The following is an 18,951-nucleotide window of genomic DNA, read 5'->3' on the forward strand; positions in this document are numbered from 1 at the left end:
TGTCATAGAACTTGATACATTATCAAATTTAAACATCTCTTCTAGTCTCCCTGATATAGAGGAATGAAACTCCCCACCTGAAAAATACCTGGGCTGAGTTCATGTTCTCTAAAACTGAAGAATGGATTTTGGGAACAACCAGAGGTTAAGAGCAGAATATATTTATTGGAGGAAAGAAAGCTCTTGTCTGAGAGAAGGACAGAAGGGGAACCTGAGTGGGTTGTCCACGAATCTGTCTTTTCCAGGGATTTTTATAGAGCAAAATCATACCGCGAGGTCAATCTAAGGTGGAAAACATGGGAACTCGATGGGCATGAGATGAGACAAAACTATGGTCAACCAAGAAGATTACAAGCACAATTGCTCAGGTAATATTGATTAAATCCAGGACCAAAAGGCAAAGTGAGTCACAGTAACAAGCAGGCTTGAATACAGAACAGGAACTTTTCCTGTAGGGGTGGGTTAGTGACTCTTCCAGGTGTCCTCAAGGTGAGAAACCTATTGAGAATATCAATCCCTGATGTCTGTCCTTAGGGAGGTATGCATTTGTTTGATCTTTTGTCTTGAGGTCTGGCCCACAGCAGGGGTGTCTCTCTCTTTCAAAGTTGCAAAGTCACCTTGTCTTCCATACTGTCTCCTTGAGGTTCTAGCCCTGTCTGACTGCCTATAATATTTCTATCTAACTCAGCTGTCCGCAACATCCCCACTACCATATATAGTATTAGAGGAAATAAAATGAAAGGCACAGACTGCTGCAGAGGATTGTAAGTTACCACAGGAAATGTTTTTTATTCTGATCCTGAAATTATAGCGCTCTGGAGGAATAGTGCTAGAATCTCCAAATAGGACAAAACTGGCCCCTTGTCAATAGTTGGCCTTGCCTGCCCTATGTGTATCTGCTGCCTCCATGTGCTGCTCTGAAAAAAGTTGTGCCATCTACCTGGCTCTCTTTAGAAAGTGAGTCACAAGCTGCTGAGGGTGTGAATCCACACAGCTCCGGGAAAGTAGTTTAGCAACAGGATCTAGAACCTAAAAAAAGTCATGTCCTGTCACCTTATAATTCAACCCACTGACCTGTGTTGAATCCAATATGCCAAACCATGTAGAAGGGGGCTTATCGTGAATTTATATATTAGTTTTAATTACTTTAAAATATTTCTCACTATAATAATAAAATCTGAGAAAAGCCTAAATGTAATAGTGAAAGCTATGGAAATCTAATACATTTATATGACTGCAATTATGTAGCAATTGAAAAAGTTGTTTATGGAAAAGTTTTAATGGTGCAAGAAAATGTTGTACAAAGCAGTGGGACACAAGGCTAGGGAGGTGGCTCAGAAGTACAACTCCCTAAGCAAGCCCTGGGGGGGTCTATCCCCAGCGGGGTGGGGGTGGGGCTGGGGTGTAGCCTGTGTCCCCTGAACTCAAATACAATACTGTAATTTACAGGTATTCAGGCAGAAAACCCTGGATTGTTAAGTATTCACGTGTCACTTTCTTTCTTTCTTTCTTTCTTTCTTTCTTTTTTTTTTTTTTTTTTTTTTTTTTTTTTTTTGTTTGTTTTTTGTGGAACCGGGGATTGAACTCAGGCCCTTGCGCTTGCCAGGCAAGTACTTATTCTACTGAGCCATCCATCTCCCTGGTCCCTCACGTGCCATTTAAAAAAAAAAAAATTTTTTTTAAGAACCAGATTTCTTTCTTAATGCTCTTTGTGTTAAAATTATCATGTGCTACTTTTACTACCAGAACAGAGGAGGTAAAGTTTTTAGGTCAGTGGAGCTGCGGCTCAATGAAATTCTAAGCTCCCAGTGAGCGCGTAGGAGCTGGGTCCGCTCCCCAGCCCTTCCCCCGGATCTCGCGTCCTGCCCGGGCGGTAAAGCTGCCTTCTGGTGACAGTTATGGAATCCGTGCAGCCAGGACTTGGCGAGGTGCAGCCATGGGCTGCAAGTGGAAGGGCAGGAGAGGGGCCCAGCATTCCTCTTGATCTGGATCTGAATCTGGGCTAGACTGGGTTCGCAGGGTCGTGGTTCAGCCCCCGGGCCATCGCGGCCTCCGCCCAATCGCTGTTCCCCCGCCAGGTGCAAAGTGCCGTGTCATTGGAAAAGCCCGCGGCCAGCCTCAGCATTAGATTACATCTCTATGGAGCCCAAGTAGGTCTGCGGGCGTGGAAAATGAGCAGAAGCCCCTGCAACGCCCGCTGACCGGTGTTGAGCGCAGCCGGGGGCGGGGACCAAGCCTAGACCCTGGAGCAGAGGGGCTGGTCTATTCTCCTTTAAGAGCTACAAGCAGCTCTGAGCTGAGAGCTAGAGAGCCCTCTCCAGGGAGAAGGCCCACGAGCTGCGCTTTGGGTCCCTTCTCCGTCCTCTGTGATCCCGGGCGCTCCGGGCCCCTCCGCTCACCAGTCATGTTGAGGGTCTTCATCCTTTATGCTGAGAATGTCCACACCCCGGACACTGACATCAGCGATGCCTACTGCTCCGCCGTGTTTGCAGGTAGGAGGGGCCGTAGACCCCTGTGGGAGTCGGGGTGCGGACTCCGGGCTCTACCCTGGAAAGCACGTGAAGGTGGGAGACCTGAAGGCCAGGCCCTGCCGGATGGCAGTTGAGAGTTGTTGAAAGATATACATTCTCTAAGAGAAATGACTCAGAGGGAAACTGAGGCTGTGCGAGAGAGACAGTTGGGTGCGCTTCTCCGGGGCCCCGGAAGCTGAGCTCTGGGAGGTACCGAGGTAGGTGGGTTCAGCGGCTTGCTTTTTTTCGTGCTCTGCGGGCGCTAGGGCCCTGGACTGTCAGGCCCCCTGCTCGTCCCGGCAGGCCTGCTCCCAGACCTATTTATAACCCGGGTCTTCCCACGCGGCCTGCTCTGGCTGCTGTCCTCAGTCCTTGCTTGTTACAGAGGCTGGGCGGGCAAGCTGGCCCCACTGGGGGCGTAGGAATGCCTCCCCCTTCAAGACCCTTCCCTAGCTTTGGGCTCAGGATGGCGGCATTTGGCTGCTGAGCTGGTGCATAGCCAGCACCGACCTCTAGGACTTCTCTGCTCCCTACCCCACCGGGCTGGGTGGAATCTGGTCTCCATCCCTGCACTGAGCGGCAAAGGCAGAGCAGCATCAGACTGAGACCTCCACCAAGAGCCTGTTCACAAGGCTTGGGCCTGGACTGGATGTGAGATCTAGGCCCTGGCTGCCTCCCTTATGGTCCAGTCAGCACTGAGATCTACACAGCAAGGTTTTGGCTGTGGAGCCATAATGAGAGAGAAGATCTTGGGGCTGTCTTCCCATGCTACGGGCGCCCCCTCACCCTCTGTCACATGCCACACCTCGTTTTCTAGTCCAGTCCAGTCTAGTCTAGTCTGTAGGAAGTCTTCTAGTCTACCGTCAGGTACTCCGCCGCCATCCAGCACAGACCTTCCCTTTCAATTTCACCGGCTCTGGGGCACACCCATTCCTGGTGCCATGTACGCTTTGCTTCAGCTGGAGCATGTGGGGTATTGGCCATGCCATGAGAACACAAGCTTGACGCCACCACAGTACAGAGACGTGTCATACTAGGTGTACCCACTGCTGGGTGTGAGGTTCCAGGCTTCTGTCTTTGTCTTTGTTGGACCAAGGCACTATCTGGAGGAGTTGCAGTCTGAGTCCACGGAACGAAAAATATTGTGACTGGTGGGGCCTGGGAGCTGCTCTTGCTGTGTTTTGTTCCTAACATGCAGTTTTGACTTGTTTTCTGCTAGTTTCCCACAGTAGATTCAGGAAATGAGAATTATCAAGGTGTTTCCAGCAGGGAAGACAAGGGTGTTTTCACCGCTTCCTCTCTCTACATCCTCCTGTCTGGGCAGACCCCGCCAGTGGTCTGGCTTAGTCGCCAGGCTGAAAGTGCTTCACTCCACGTTCATCACTCCAGGGGGCGCCATTCCCACTTTGCAATGGCTGAGAGGAGGGAGGATGTCTTTGCCGGGGAGAAGGCAGGCAACGGCGTGCTGAGCAGCTGCCTCCTGCTCTAGGGCACTTCCCCATGCGCAGTCCGGCAAGTGGAGGGTTGAAGAACCTTTGCAAATGGCTGTGCAGTGCACAATGCCCGCTCATCCTCAGCACTGTCTGCTCTCTGAGGCTTTGACTCTTCTGGTGTCCGCTCAGCCGGACCAGAATTCCCTCTGCCTTCCCCGACCACACCCCCTCCAATCATACATTCAATGCCCCCACCTCCTACCTGCCCCCTCCCATTCCTGGTCGGACTCAACTCCACTAGGAGAAAGGAAAGAATGAATAATGAATAATGAATGCGAAGCACTTTTGAACCCACAGGAAGTACTGCTGGGGTGGGATTTTTTTCTCCCGTCATTATTTTAGCCCCAAAGGCCTGTCTGAGGCACAGTCTTTCCCCATCCTCCATCCTCACAGCCCAGAGCTCACTAGAGAGGAAACGAAGTGCATTGTCTGTGACCACAGTGATCCCCTGAGCCTGGGAAGGAGACTGGCTGGACCTGGACCCTGGTCATCAATGTCACCACCAGGCAGCAGAGTGCAGACCTTCCCTTCCCAGTCCCCTGCATTAGCCAGGCTCCTAACACATGTCCAAATTTGGCCTCCTTAAAGCGTTAGGCGTGCTTGCCTTCTGTCTCGCAGCCAGGGTCAGGTTGATGAATGATTATACAGAAAGCTGTGGCCTGGGACACACAGCTGAAAGCAAAACATGCCTGTGGGGAGTCTTTCCTCACTAGCTGGCCTGTAGCTGGCTTCCTGGGCACTTCAGGTTTGGTCCCATAAAATCCCTTCTTTGGCTACATGATTATAATGTCCTACAGTGTTACTGTATCCCCGTATTCCTCCTGTGTGGAATTAATATACTAAATTAATTTCATGCTCACAGCAGCTGTATAAGAATGAAGGATATGGCTGTCACCCACCCTTACAGATGAGGATTTGGGCTAGAGACTCCCAGGGAGGGCCTGGCCAAGGTCACACAGTGGCCAGAGCACTCCTGCCCACCCCCACCCTAGCAGTGATTTCTGTTGTTCTCAGGATCCTTGGCCCATGAACAAGAAAGCACGTTGGAATGCATGCCATGTGCTGCCCACACCCAGAGGACCCAGACCGGAGCCAGCAAGGGAGGGTAGCACTGGAATCCCCAGCACAGGGTTGACTCCCAGCAGGACTGTGGGGAGCAGTGTCAGACACGTCACTAAAGGATGCAGCACTGCAGTTTTTTTTTTTTTTTAAATTTTATTTATTTATTTATTTATTTATTTATTTATGTGTGTGTGTGTGTGTGTGGCCAGCTCAGCCCACCAGGGGGCGGGGCTGGCTGGCATGTGGTGCTGGGGGATTGAACCGCGGTCCCTCTGCTTTGCTAAGCTTGTTCCAAGTAGGTGCTTTAGACCACTGAGCCATCTTACCAGCCCAACACTGCAGTTTTAAAACTATGTCTTCATCAAAAAATGGATATTAAAATTTTAAAAATGTTTTTATCACAAGGAGAAGGCATAGTTATTCATTAAGCACAAGCTACATGCTGTTTGTTAAAATCCCACAACAGTCCTATGGAAGAGAACTATTTGTTTGGCGCCATGCTTAGGATGTGCTAGAAACTCTTCTAAATAGAACATTTAGCATGGCCCTACATCACAGTCCAGTTAATATTGGCGCCAGCCACTTTTAACACCATGTAGTCCTCCCAGCAAGCGTATATGGTACCAGTTCTCCTCATTCCCATATTACAGATAAGAAAACCAAGGCATAAAGAGGTTAAGTAGCTTTTGTAAGATTATCTACACATGGCAAATTGTGGAGATAGATGGAGCCAGAGCAGTCTGACCTCAGAGTCTTCCTGTCTGTAGTCTACATTATACTCTGTTTTTAGGTCTGATGTACCAGAGACAAGCAATTAAAAGTGGAAAGCCAGGATTTGAAGCCAGGTCTAGCTTAGACCAGGTAGTCTGAGCGCAGCCTGCAGGTTGACTTCTCACATTCTGCTGTAGCCTGTGTGTTGTTTTCATTGTCATTTATCAGCCACAGGCATCCGTAGTCCTTGCCCTGTGGCATTGAGGATGGCTTTCATCTCTGAGGGTCTACCTTCTGCATCACTCTCTTTGCATCAGACACCAGTGGGCCCCTCTAGGTGGTCTGCTTGTGCCAGGCCAGTGCACAGCCTCTGCCAGGTCTGTGCCAACTTCTTAGGCTCTGATAGGCTGAGGTCAGCCTGATGGGGAATGGGTATGCAAGTGAGCAGCCTTTAGTGGGGTGTGGTGGGCACCTTGGGTCCCCCTGAGAAGCCTACAGTATAACTGTGGGCTGACAGGTTTAGTTAGTCCACCATGAGGTAACACTGAAAGGAGGAAGAAGGCGTACAGATAGGTGGCAGCCATGGTCGCCGTCCAGCGGCATGAGAACATCAAAGAGAAAGAAGGATGGTGTTATGTGCTCTGGACATGTACTGCTTGGAATCTTGAATTTGATGTACTAGCTTTGTCACTTTCCAGCTGTGTTTCTTTGGGCAAGTCATTTAACACTCTGTGACTCAGTTTTTTCATCTGTAAAGTCTTGAGTAACGGCACCTCCTTTGGAGGAATTATTCTGAAGAGTGTGTTTGCTGTGAACACTTTGAAATAAAGCCTGATAGACTTTGTGTGGTGGTGCATTATCCCAGATCTTGGGAGGGTGAAAACAGGAGGATCATACAAGTCCAATCTGTATAGTAAGACCTTGTGAACCCTGTAGACCTTGTACTAAATACAAAAAAAAAAAAAAAAAATTACTGTATATTGTACATAGTACAAAGAAATCATTGCCAGGTGCAGTGGTGGATGCCCATAATTCTGTGTCTTCCTAGTTGGAAGCTGAGGGACTTCCCAAGGTTGAGGCTAGCCTGAGTAACTTAAGGAGATCCTGTCACAAAGTGAAATAAAAAGGGGTGGGAGTATAGGTTAGTGGTACAATACTTGCCTAGTATGTGCAAGCCCTGAACTCAATCCCCAATACCTCATGAAAAAGAAAGAAAGAAAGAAAGAAAGAGAAAAAGAGAAAAGAAAACAAAAGAAAGTCATTGCTCATACTCAAGGAGGCTTTCAGGATCTTTTTTGCCTGGTCAGTTCTCTCATCAGCACTGATTGTCCCTCTATTGTCCTGCAGGCTGGGCATAATCAGCTGAGTAGCTGGCAGCTGTCCCACCTGCCACATGGGCCTTGGCCCTGTCTGCTGTGGCTGCCCTTCTGAAAGCAGCCTCTTCAGGTAAAGGCATTTGTCTGCTTGCCTGTTGCCTTGCCCGGGCCCTCACTGTAGTGCTATGCATTTCTTGGGACAAATATCCTCTAGTGACTCCTCAGAGCCTGTAAATCTCCTCAAACCTAATACACTCTTTTCCTCATTACCTGTATGCTAGTTTCTTTCTGCATTTGTGCCTCCTCAGGAAATGCCAGCCAGAAGAGCGCTGACCTCTGTCATACTTCCTGGGGGAACAGAGGTAGAGAGAGAGAGTGTTTCACTCCTTCCAACACCTCCCAGAAGTGTCATCCTCTTGCCTTTAAAGAAGCCTAAACAGAGTCTGAAGGTTTGAGTTGTATGCCTCAGGTCACTCTGTAAGGAAGGTGGACTGGGCCGGAAGCCCAGGATCATTTTGTGGTTTTCCCCTGTAAATCCTATAATCCTGGCTTAGCTGGAATCAGGACCATATGCCTTTCACATGCTCAGTGGTCGCTTACAGGTGCTCTGTCAATTTTGATTCACTTAATTGGAAGATTCATGGGTACTCATCCTTACATGAATGCAAGGGTCGGGAGGGAAGAAGGATGCATCGGATCATCCATATTTCTGGAGAGCTGATGTTGATAAATGTGCCTTGAAGGAATCTTGGGAACTTGTTCTTTTTTTTTTTTTTTTCCTTGGTACCAGGAATCAAACTCAGGACCTTCCACTTGCCAGGCAGGCACTTGAACCACTGAGCTAAATCCAGTCTCAGCCCCTGCACTTGTATGCAGTGTTCCTCTCAGGGCTGTTGGCCTTGAACAAATAGTTCAGATCTGTTTGCTTCATAGACACCCTGTGTGTAGCTTTTGGGGAAAACCAAAGCACTAGGCAATCTCAGGAGAATGTGGTTAAAGAAAAGAAATGGTCTGACTGTAATCTTTCTTTTTTTTGAGGTACTGGGGGTTGAACTCAGGACCCTGTGCTTGCCAGGCAGGCACTCTGAGCTATATCCCCAGCCCTGTAATCTTTCTTAATGGTGAGGGGTGTGTGTGTGTGTGTGTGTGTGTGTGTGTGTGTGTGTATGTGTGTGTGACAGAGTGAGGGAGAGAGAGAGAGAGAGAGAGAGAGAGAGAGAGAGAGAGAGATGACTGAGAGAACATGGATCACAAACCCTGGGAGCCTGGCAGGTGGTGTAGCTATGATTAGACTAGAGGGAAAACTATATGTGTTTTTTGGGTAGTGGGGGGATTAAGTGCGACCCCACCCCTCCCCAGCTCCATGCAGAGATTCCAGATAATCAGTTTTAGGCAGAGATTTAGGGCTCATGTGCAAGATTCTCTGATGTTGCAACAGAAGTTACAAATCAAGATCTGTAAGCAAAAATTTAATGCTTTATTAAGGCACAACTTTGTTATACAATATTGTTTTCAGGCTGGTGTGTAGGGGGGCATCGGTGGCTACCTCTTATGTCCACTGCTTAATCTTAGGCAAGTGTTTTCTCCAGCATGTATCAGTCAGTCAGCATTTATCAGTAATTATATTCCAGGAGCAAAGGGGGCACTTTCAACCCCTTTCCTCCCATCTTAGTTACTTTTCTCATTGATGAGACAAAATACCCAGCATGCACAAGTGGTAGGAAGATAAGTTTATTTGAGCTCACAGTTCATAGAGATTTCAGTCCATAGTCAGCTGGCTCCAAGGCAGGATGGCATGGTACAGGAGCATTGCAGAGCAGAAATAGCTCATGGTGTGGCAGGCAGAAAAGAGCAGCAGCAATGAGCCTCCCTTTCCCTTTTTATTCCATTGAAGTACAAGCCTATTAGTTGGTGCCACTCACACCTCCAATCTTCTGTCTTTATTAAATCCATTCAACCACATCCAAAACTGTGCTGGCACTGTCACCTTCCTAGTGGGGCTGGAGTAGTCTGCACTGCTAGGAACTGCCCTCACCTACAGCTTTGGGTGGGATGCAAACCTGGTTGTTTATAATAGAGCCTTAACTAATGCTGGTATAAACATGATGGTCTCACTCTCCTAATTAACTGAGGTATAGGTAATCTGGGCTGGTCAGACTCTGATTCATCAGATAGTTCAGGATCTCAGGTCTTCCTGCCTTTTTGCTCAGCCTTTCTTGGGACAAATGGTCCAACATGGCACATGACAGCCCACTGCCACAACTCAGTCCAGCCAGAGGGAGAAGGAGTTGGAAGGCATGCCTTTCTCTCTAAGGACACAACCAGACAGTTACATACATCCCTCCTTCTCATATCCCATTAGCCAACATTCGATCTCATGGCTACATCTAGCTGCAGGAGAGGCCGGGAAATGTAGTTTTTCTATTTGGTTGACCATGTGCCAGTTACAATGTTATGGAAAATATTTATGGAAGAAGAGGAGAGCAGATATGGGGAGACAAGTTCCAGTCTCGGCCCTCCTCTAGAGGTTCATTCCTGATATAAGTCCTGTAGGGTCGAAGCCTTGTTGAGTTTCAAGGCTGGGTTGAGTCTGCAGCAGCCAGACCAGAAAGTGGGAGGCTGGGGTGTGAAGGAGGCCTCAGGATGTGTCTACACTTTGGGTCACAAGCTGTTGCTTTTTTGATTTGGAAAAGAAGGGTGTGGAGCCCCTATTCTTTGGATGCAAGCCAGTTGTTTGTTACAGTCCTTCGGGATGCTTCTGTGGGAATACTAGATATGCTGCATACAGACTTTCTGTGCTGATTCTGATGGGTCAGAGCAGGGGTAAGGGTAGCCTGTGGTGCAATGGTGCATATAGGGAGCAAACGTAACAAAGAAAAAGAAAAAAGTTTCACAATACCTAGAAGTCCCCCTAGAGGGCAGTACAGCTCTCTTTGAGATCCACCGGGTTGAGGTGGAACTCATTTCGGGAGCCATATGCAGTGTCCACTATACCAACTCCATGTCAAACCTGTCCTGGAAATACACTATTGGCCTGGTTACTAAGGCAACCTGAGCCCTTCCCCTCATTCACTGGCCCACAATGTAGCTAGACATTAAACAGGCAGTTGTGCAAATCTACATTCCTGAGAACCGTGATGAGCAATAAAGAAGGAAAAATACTGCCGTGTAGTTATTCATCAGAGTGACCCAACCTAGACAGGAAGGCCAAGAGCTACTTCCCTGGGGAAGAGATATTTGACCTGAGGTCCCAGAGATTAATGGGGTAACCCTGAAAAGAGAGCAGGGAGAGAACTGCAAATGCAGAGGACGGCCAAGTCAGCCTCAGAGCGGGAAGGGAATTCAGCATGGTCTACAAATGAGAATCTTCTGGAGCTGACGCTCAGCTTACAGGGGGCAGGTTGATGTTTCTCCATCAGTCTAGGAGAGAAATTTGGGCTTTATTCCAAAGTCTGGTCACTGCCCCGATCATATATTTTTGTTCTGTGGTTTTTTTTTTTTTTTTTTCTGTTCATATTTTTCTAAGATTGCCTGTTTGCAGTGTGGTAGTGAGCAGTGTTGCTAGGAGGACTGTGCAGTGTCTAGGTAGGAGGTGCGTGTGGTGATAGACCAGGTGGGAGAAGATGGTGGTGGGAGGAGCCTGGAGGTTATTGCCCCTGGGGGGTATCAAAGTTAGGGGTGTCAGAAAGGGCAATTTAGGCTGCTAGTAACTGAAACTCTTAACTCAAGCAAACTTAGCTGATAAATTGTCCTTAAGTGACTGGCTCACTTAACTCCCTGTCTTGGCCACTATCCTTGCTGTTAGGATAAAATACTCAACACTGGCAACTTAGCAGAAGATGTTTGTCCATATTCAGTAGGCTTAAAGAGAGAAACCCCACAGTGGAAGGGCCTGGGCAGAGGAAGACTCCTCAATTCATGGTGGCTGGGAAGCAGAGAGAGAGGGGAAGAACCTGACAGGGAGACACACCCTACCGCCACACCTCCTGTGACTTACCTCTGCTCACCATCCTCCACCTCCTACATCTTGTAGCTACAATTCCACCATGATTCCATCCCCTTCAGAACCCTCACCTGTGATTACATGAGGCTTTGAAGGGACAATCAGATACAAGTCATAATATTTTTCTGTGAGCCCCAAAAGACTCACATGCATTTCTTTCTTTCTTTTTTTTTTTTCATACCAGTGATTGAACTCAGGACCTTGCACTTGCGAGGGAGACACTTACGCCACTCAGCCATAAACCCTGGCCCCTCACATGCATTTCTTTGTGTGAATTGCATTCAGTCCATCTCTACGAGTTGCCAAAGCCCTAACAAATCCACCATTGCTGAAAAGTCCAAGGTCAAAGTGTTCTCTGAGTAAACTCTTAGCTGTGAGCCCCTGTAAAAATAAAAAAAGAAAGCATAGGGTAAACCTTCCCGTTTCAAAAGGGAAGAATGAGGAACAGCAAGGAATGGAATCAAAGCACTGCCAGAACCCTGAAGAGCAGACATTAAGCCTTGTAGCTCGAAATCTTGCAGCATCTGCAGCCTGTTGCAGCGGGCAAGTAGTGGCAAGATGTGGACTCCCTTCGAGTGACTTGGGCTGCCCTGTCACTATGGAACCACCAGTGGTGATAGCCCCCAGGGCCTTTCCCTTGGCCACTACCTGCAGCTTTCCTCAGACATTCCACGTTGCTGACTTCAGCTTTCTAAGGTCTCCACTGCACTTTCAGTTTCACCGTCACACTCTCCACGCTGCCTTCTGTGCAGCACGTTGCTGGGCCTCCCAGGTTTCCTTCTGAAATCTTGGTGGAAGCCTCTTACCCTATACTTTTCATTTGCATGTCCACAAAGGCAGCACCATGTGGATGACGTCCAGGTGCTGTTTCCAGCAGTGACCAGGTCTTTGTGTTCATGGCTGCCACGGCCTCTATGAGCCTGTACCAGCCGAGCACTGGTAGCCTAATCCCCAGTTCCTGGGGAAGGAATTTCCTTTTTTTTTTTTTTTTTTTTTTTTTTTATATTTTAGGGAAAGATCAATAGGGTGTTCAGGGTGTCACTACTAGATCAGACTCATAGTAATCCGCCTGTTTACAGCCTCCCAAGAGCTGGGATTATAGGCGCGGGCCACCACACCCAGTCTCAATTGCTATCTCAGCGTGCCCTGGGGTTGGGGCCAGCATGGCAGGCGCAGCAATCAAACTCCTGGCCCCTGCGCCAGCTTGCAGATGCTTTAATCTGCTGAGCTATTTGGCCAGCCCTCTGGAATGAATTTCCTAAGCAACCCTTCTTTAGTTGTTTGCCTTGAGTCTCTTCTTGAGCTCAAAGTTGTGGCAGTCCTTTTGCCTCAGCCTCCTAAATGCTGGGATTACAGGAAAACATCACCACACCCAGTTTGTAGACCATTTCTTTCAGGAAAAACCTATGTACCTAAATAGGTTTATGCAACAACCTAAATTTTGTACTGCCTTGAAATTTCCTCTGGCAGATTAGTTAGTCTTATTCTTTAGTCTCAGCCTCCTGCAGAGTCTTAGGATATGAGTAAAATGTAGACTGATTATTTATTTATTTATTTATTTATTTATTTGGCAGAAGAATGGATTGAACTCAAGCTCTTGCACTTGCCAGGCAAGCGCTTAATCTACTGAGCTATCTCTACTGCTCCTGTAGACCAAGTTTTTGCCAGGATATAATGCATATGATCTCTAGCCCAACCATCAATGGAGTCCTTATTCCAAACTGAAATGCCCTGAGCTGATGCCATCTGCATGATACCTGCGTTCTGGTCTTCTGAGTTCAAGCCCAGGGTCTTTCGTCAAGCCTGGTTAGTAGCAGCTACGGCTTCTCCAGCCAGCATTTCCAAACCTTTTCAAGTTCTTCCCATGAACCACTTCCAAAGGCTTCTAAACCACATGGCCAGATTGTATCATAGCAACAACCCCACCTCTCTGTTGTCAAAATCTGACCCAGTCACTTTCCTTATTATTGGGAAAAAAAATCCCCAACACCTGCAACTTAAAGGAAGAGAAGTTAATTCTGGCTCTTCATTTGAAGTTTCAGTCCATGTTCATTAGGTTCAATCAGAGAAACCATATGGTCAGGGCCTGGGTAGAGGAAAGCTGCTTACTTTGTGGTAGTCGGGAATCAGAGAGAAGGGAGAATCAGGGGAGGGTGGTGGAGGTCATATCTCTAGGGACCCACCTCCTAATGTCACGTTTATCTATAGGATTCCCACCATCAAAACACCTTTCAAAAGCCCTTCCTTTGAGTGCATGATGCTTTGAGGAGTCATCCAGGTATAAACCATAATAGTGCCAAGTCAGAGACGAGACATATACACTGCAGAGCTCCACTGTGTCATGTTGGATTCAAGACCACTTCACTGTTCTTTCTGGTCTGTAGTCCTTAGTGTCTGGGACATCCTAGGGCTGGTCAACAATTGGTTCCACACACTTCCTTATTCATATGAAGCAGGAGAGGGAGTAGGCTTCTCCATTCAAGGCATACAAATCTGTACCGTTAGGGAGCAACTTTGAAGGCTTGTCCGTTGCTAGACCAAGACAGTGGCAAGGAAAAGGTTCAGATAGAGAGAGCATGTACCACCCTGGAGCTGGAGCTGGATACCTGAACAACTGGGTTAGGCTAAGAAAGAGGAAGGGCCCTCCATGTTGGGGTGGGCCAAGTGTCCACGACATGTTGAGGGCAGGAAAGAGGGATAGAATTAGGAAGAGGAGAGGTCAAGCAGTTTAAGAGGGTTTGAGAAGGGGATAGCTTCAGATTCTCCTTCTCTTCTTCCCTTCCATTCATTGCCATGTCCCATGAAAACTGATAGCTTTCTTATAGGACCCCCACTTCTTTTTTTTTTTGGAACCAGGGATTGAACTCAGGCCCTTGCACTTACCAGGGAAGTGCTTATTCTACTGAGCCATCTCCCCGGCCCCAGGGCCCCCACTTCTTAAGAACACTTCTTGCCATGCCTTTAGATATGGCCGCTGTCATCTGATGCCCTGACAGTAAGCATTCTGAGGACAGGGATATGACATTGCCAAGGCCTAACACACCTTTGCCAAGTTGGAGGTGACTGCTGGTGAACATGTGATTCATTTGTTCTTGCAGTCAACCATTTAGACAATATTTATGGAGAACCTACTTCATGCCAGGAGTGCTCCAGGGGCTGAGGGGACTGCAATAAACAAAGCAGATGTTCTACTGGGGAAGATGGAAAATAAATAAGATTCATATGTTACCTAACAATTGGTGCAAAAATTAAGCAGGAAAGAGCTTGAGGACCAAAGGCAGGGAGGGGAGGTTTCCTTTTGAGTGGATACGTGATAGAAAGGAGGGGTGGTTATTCCAGTCAGTAGGAATGGCTAGCAAAGTCCCTATTAGGCACCAACTTGACACGTCTGAGGAGCTGCTTGTCTAACAGGCTTAAAGAAGGGTGGCAGGAGAGAAGGTCAGTGAGGCCCGGCTGGGCTTTGTATGTCACTTAAGGATTTCAGATTTTGTTCTGAGTGGCATGGGAGCTAACAAAGGACTTTTAGTGGAGGAGTGACATCAGGTAATGCTGACTCAGGGTACAGAGTAGACTGTAGGGGGGACAAGAGCAACAATAGTAAGAGATGCTGACGGAGTCTCTTGTGATGCTTCAGACGAGTAATGACAGTGGCTTCAACTAAGGGGATATGGATGGCGATGGTGACAGGTGGTGGGATTTTAGATGATTTTAAAAAATATTTGAGGGCTGGGGAGATAGCTCAGTAGAATAAGTGCTTGCCTGACAAGCTCAAAGTCCTGAGTTCAATCTCCAGTAAAAAAAAAAAAAAAAAACAAACAAACAAAAAAAACAAAAAAACATGAGATACTGGGCATGGCGCTTGGGAGGCTGAAAACAGGAGAATCACTATGAGTCTGGTCTACGTAGTGAGACCCTGTAGACCCTGTCCTAAATACAGAAAAAAATTGTTTATTTTTGAATATACTTTGTGAATATTTTTAAAAAGTACAACTGATAGAATTTGCAGTTTTGGTGCCAATATAGGGTTGAGAACATGATTGAGTGGTTCAAGAGAACTAAGAGGAGAAAAAGCAGAGACAGAAAGTATGAGCCACTTGTTCATTGCTTTTTGTAAAGATAGCAATATAGCTGGAGGTGTAGCTCAGTAATTGTGTACCCTCAAAACCATGGGTCTGATCCTCAGGGCATGTATCTGTACACACACACACACACACACACACACACACACACACACACACGAGCTATGAAGCTGGGTGTGATGATGATACATTGCTATAATCCTAGCACTTGGGAGGCTGAGGAAGGAGTAGTGAGAGTTCAAGACTAGCCTGGACTACATAGCAAGACCTTGTCTCAGTGAAGATGGGGGGGGGGCAATTGAAGGGGAAGAAATTTTTTTCTTTGCTTTTGTTTTGATGGGAATTGCTTGAACCCAGCCCCTGTTGCATGCTAGGCAAGTGGTTTACTGAGCTACATCTCTAGTACTTTTCGTTTTTTGTTTTTGAGACAATGTCTTGCTAAGCTGTCTAGGCTGGCCTTGAACTTGTGATCCTCCTACCTCAGCTTCCTAAATAGTTGGAATTTCAGATGTGTGCCATGGCTCCTAGCAAGAAGGTGCTTTATTAAGACCAGTGATGGAATGATCCAGTAGACACGGAAAACTTGGTGATGAGGGGAGGTTGTCAGAGCCTTGTCACTGAATGGACTTATTCCCAAGATCTGCTGTGTTAATTCATTCATAAAAATAAGAGAGAAGTGAAGGATTTGGGGACAGATGACCATGAGGGTAAGAAGAATACCTTGGGAGACCGTTAGTGTTCTCTGTCCAGTAAACAGGAAGCAGACTGAGAGTGGGCGTGCAGGACAAGGGTATTGGAGATTTGGGGAGAGAAGAGTATTAAGCGGTGTTCTAGAAGCAATGACCGAGGCTACCAAAACAGTGCGACAGCCTGCAGGAGCAGAGGTCCACTGGAGTGAGGGGCCATGAAGATCTAGCACCGCCCTAAGCTGCTGTGTTTCTCTCCATTTGTCTGTTAAGGTATGAGTGTAGAACAGGCAAAGTAGGATCCTTGAATTGATGATTTCTCTCATAAAAATGTTGTCTCCCCCAAACTAAGAGAGAACATAGAGAGCAGAGAGTTTGTGCCACAGAATGATGCTAACTAATAACTACTCTAGTTAGAGTTTCAGCTGAAAGAGGGGGACATCCGGGGGCAGATTTGTGACATGCATGGAGAGAAAGCGCTGTCTGGTGCATGGAGGGAGCCGCTCCAGAGCTGTCCGGGAGTCGGACCACACGCAGATGTCTGCTAAGAACCGGGCCGCGCTCGGAGGCAGGTTCGCGGACGCTCAGGCCCTGAGATCCTTGCTATCCAAGGCTTCCCAGCAGTCTGGGCCGTCGCCTAGGGCTCCCGCTCCCCAGCAGCGGGAAGCGGGCGGGTGCGAGGGCGAGCGTGCCCAGGCTGGAGCTTGGGATGGACACGTTGGGGTCCCTGCCGCAGATCCTCCCCCTCCCGCTTGCACCATTCCTCCTTCCCACCCTTTCCGCCCAGTCTGGGGAGCCCTGGGGTCCGACGGCACCGTGTCGAAGCTCAGCTCTCCCGGCGTGCGCCCCGCGCCGGCTGCGTTTCCATTCCCGGCCGGGGGCGGGGGACCCTCGAGTAAGCGACCCGCGGCCCGCAGGCAGGCGTCCGAGCCCCGCCCCGCCGGCCTGAGCTGGGCGGATCCTCCCAGCGGTGTCCGGTGTCCTCTCCCTGGGCTCCCACTTCTCCGCGCTAGCTTGGGTGAGTGGCTGGGCTAGGGCCTGCCGCGCTCGCCGTGCTTTTGCTGCGCCTCGGAGCGCCCACGACAGCCGCCGAGCCATGTTGTGCTGCCTACTGGTGAGGGCCAGCAACCTCCCCAATGTGAAGAAGGACCGGCGCAGCGACCCTGTCGCCAGCCTGACTTTCCGAGGTGAGAACCACGGGGCACCGCATGACGCCGCCTTGGGTGCTATCTCCCATCAAGATCCCAGTTTCTTCCTTTGTCAGCGGGCAACCCTGGAACTGACAAGGATGAGACAGAGCAGAGCACAGTATATGACAGAGAGCTTGGGAAATTCTGGAAAAGTCAAAGTGCTGCTAATACGTCCGTTATCACTTTTCTAAGATGATATCCAGAAGGAATGAAGTCGAGTCTCTTGCTGAATAGTGGACGTAGAGCTGGGTTGGAGGTTGGGTATAGACGGTAGTGAGGAATCAGGGCCACTTAACCGGGTACTAGGACATTATGCTTTGAAAATTGTGTCATTCATTCATTCATTCATTCATCCATTTTCTTTATTGCACCCTGGCCATATTGAAGCCACCGATCTTCAGATAGGAGGAGGAATAACAGAATAGGATGGGTATGGCCTTCTGAAGAATTTTGAGAGATATCAAGGATGTTTTTCCAAATTTAGGAGTTCAGGGCGTGTATGTAGTGTTTCTCTCTGAGAAGGACCTCCTCTCCCCCACTTCAGGCAGCGATTCCCATGGGAAGGAGTGTCTCAGGAGGGGAAAGGGAAAAGGAAAGACCTGTCAAGTCAAGAGAAGGAACAATAGCTGTGAGTCAGGACCCCAGTTGTGCAGAAAAAGATAAATAAGGAGGATGTTTTCCTCCTAGCTAGGAGACAAATTTTGTGGACTTGAGAACACGTGTGTATCACAGAAGACAGTCCAGTGTGGAGGGGTCAACGGAAGGGCTTTCCATGAAGTTTGAAAACAGTAGGGGTACCAGGGGTACTCTTTAGCTCTCACTGATGCTTTCTGTGTATTCCCAAGAAGCTCATGATGATGATGATGATGATAGATGAGTGGCACCATTGAGCAGACTTCTGAGGTGTGAGGGTTTTTGTTTTTTAAGACAGAGTCTTGCCATGTAGTTCAGGTTGACCTTGAACTCACTGTGTAGTGCAGGCTAGCCTTGAACATGAAGCAGTTGTCCTGCCTCAGCCTCTTGAGTGCCAGGATTACAGGCTTGCGCCATCGAGCCCAGCTTTAGGTGAGAAAGTTTCTACTCTTTGTGATGGGGACAATTTATGTGTATTCCTCTTAAAAACTATGCTTTGGAACCTTTTAGGTCATACTGTCATTTGTATTGGTCAGTGATGTATCTGGGTGTTCACTGTGTGAGAGCAACTTCAAGGTGAGGCCCTCAGTTCTCCATCTCCATCACATGCTGACTAGGCCTTCGCTGATAGGAACTGGAGGGGCATGGCTGGTAACTCAGGGGTTGAGCTCTTACCTAGCATGTATGAAGTTGTTGGTTCAAACCCAGCATGGCAAAATAAATAAATAAATAAATAAAATGTGGGTGCTTGAATTATAGGGGAAAGAGAAATTCCCTAAGGACACTAACCCCTGGGGCCATATCTGCTGGGGACTTCAGATGCTCTGGAACCTCCTGAGTCTCTTCCTACCTCTTGCTCTGGTGTGGTAGCAGTCCTGTGGTGGCTCCTGCTGTTTGCAGACGAGGAAATGGAAAGCCTGGGAAGTTACACAATGTGTTCTGGGGTCACGGAAGGGAGCTTGAACCCTAGGAGCGGGCCCTGCGCTTCCTCAGGCAGGTGGCCGCATCTTCTTAGCTCCTCTTGGTTCTTGCCCTGGCCCAGGTGTCCTGAGCACATGTACCTGTTGTCTTCCACAGGTCTCTGTATTCTCTACCCTTTGAAAGCCTTGCTACTGGCCCTGCATGGTGGCATATGCCTGTAATCCCAAGCAGGAGGATCACCGTGAGTTCAAGGCCAGCCTGGGCTACAAAGGGAGCTCAAGGCCAGCCTGAATTGCACAGTGAAACCCTCTCTCTCTCTCTCTCTCTCTCTCTCTCTCTCTCTCTCT

At 48.3% G+C, this 18,951-nt stretch overlaps 1 protein-coding gene across 17 annotated transcripts in view; it reads left to right on the top strand.

Annotated features, from left to right (window-relative positions):
• Positions 1 to 2,146: 2,146 nt before the first annotated feature.
• Dysf (dysferlin) overlaps positions 2,147 to 18,951 on the top strand; it is a 233,667-nt gene continuing 216,862 nt past the window's right edge. For 9 of the 17 annotated variants that reach the window (XM_023718430.1, XM_004634067.2, XM_023718432.1 and 6 more), the window contains exon 1: positions 16,846 to 17,047. In XM_023718430.1, the coding sequence (XP_023574198.1) occupies positions 16,957 to 17,047 (91 nt within the window). In that variant the 5' untranslated portion in view covers positions 16,846 to 16,956. Of the gene's footprint in view, positions 2,493 to 16,845; positions 17,048 to 18,951 lie in introns of those variants that run through there. The other 8 variants (XM_023718431.1, XM_004634069.2, XM_004634066.2 and 5 more) reach the window with 1 other exon arrangement.

The sequence above is a fragment of the Octodon degus genome, unplaced genomic scaffold (genome assembly GCF_000260255.1).
Source record: "Octodon degus isolate 3935 unplaced genomic scaffold, OctDeg1.0 scaffold00058, whole genome shotgun sequence".
Classification (NCBI taxonomy): Eukaryota; Metazoa; Chordata; class Mammalia; order Rodentia; family Octodontidae; genus Octodon; species Octodon degus.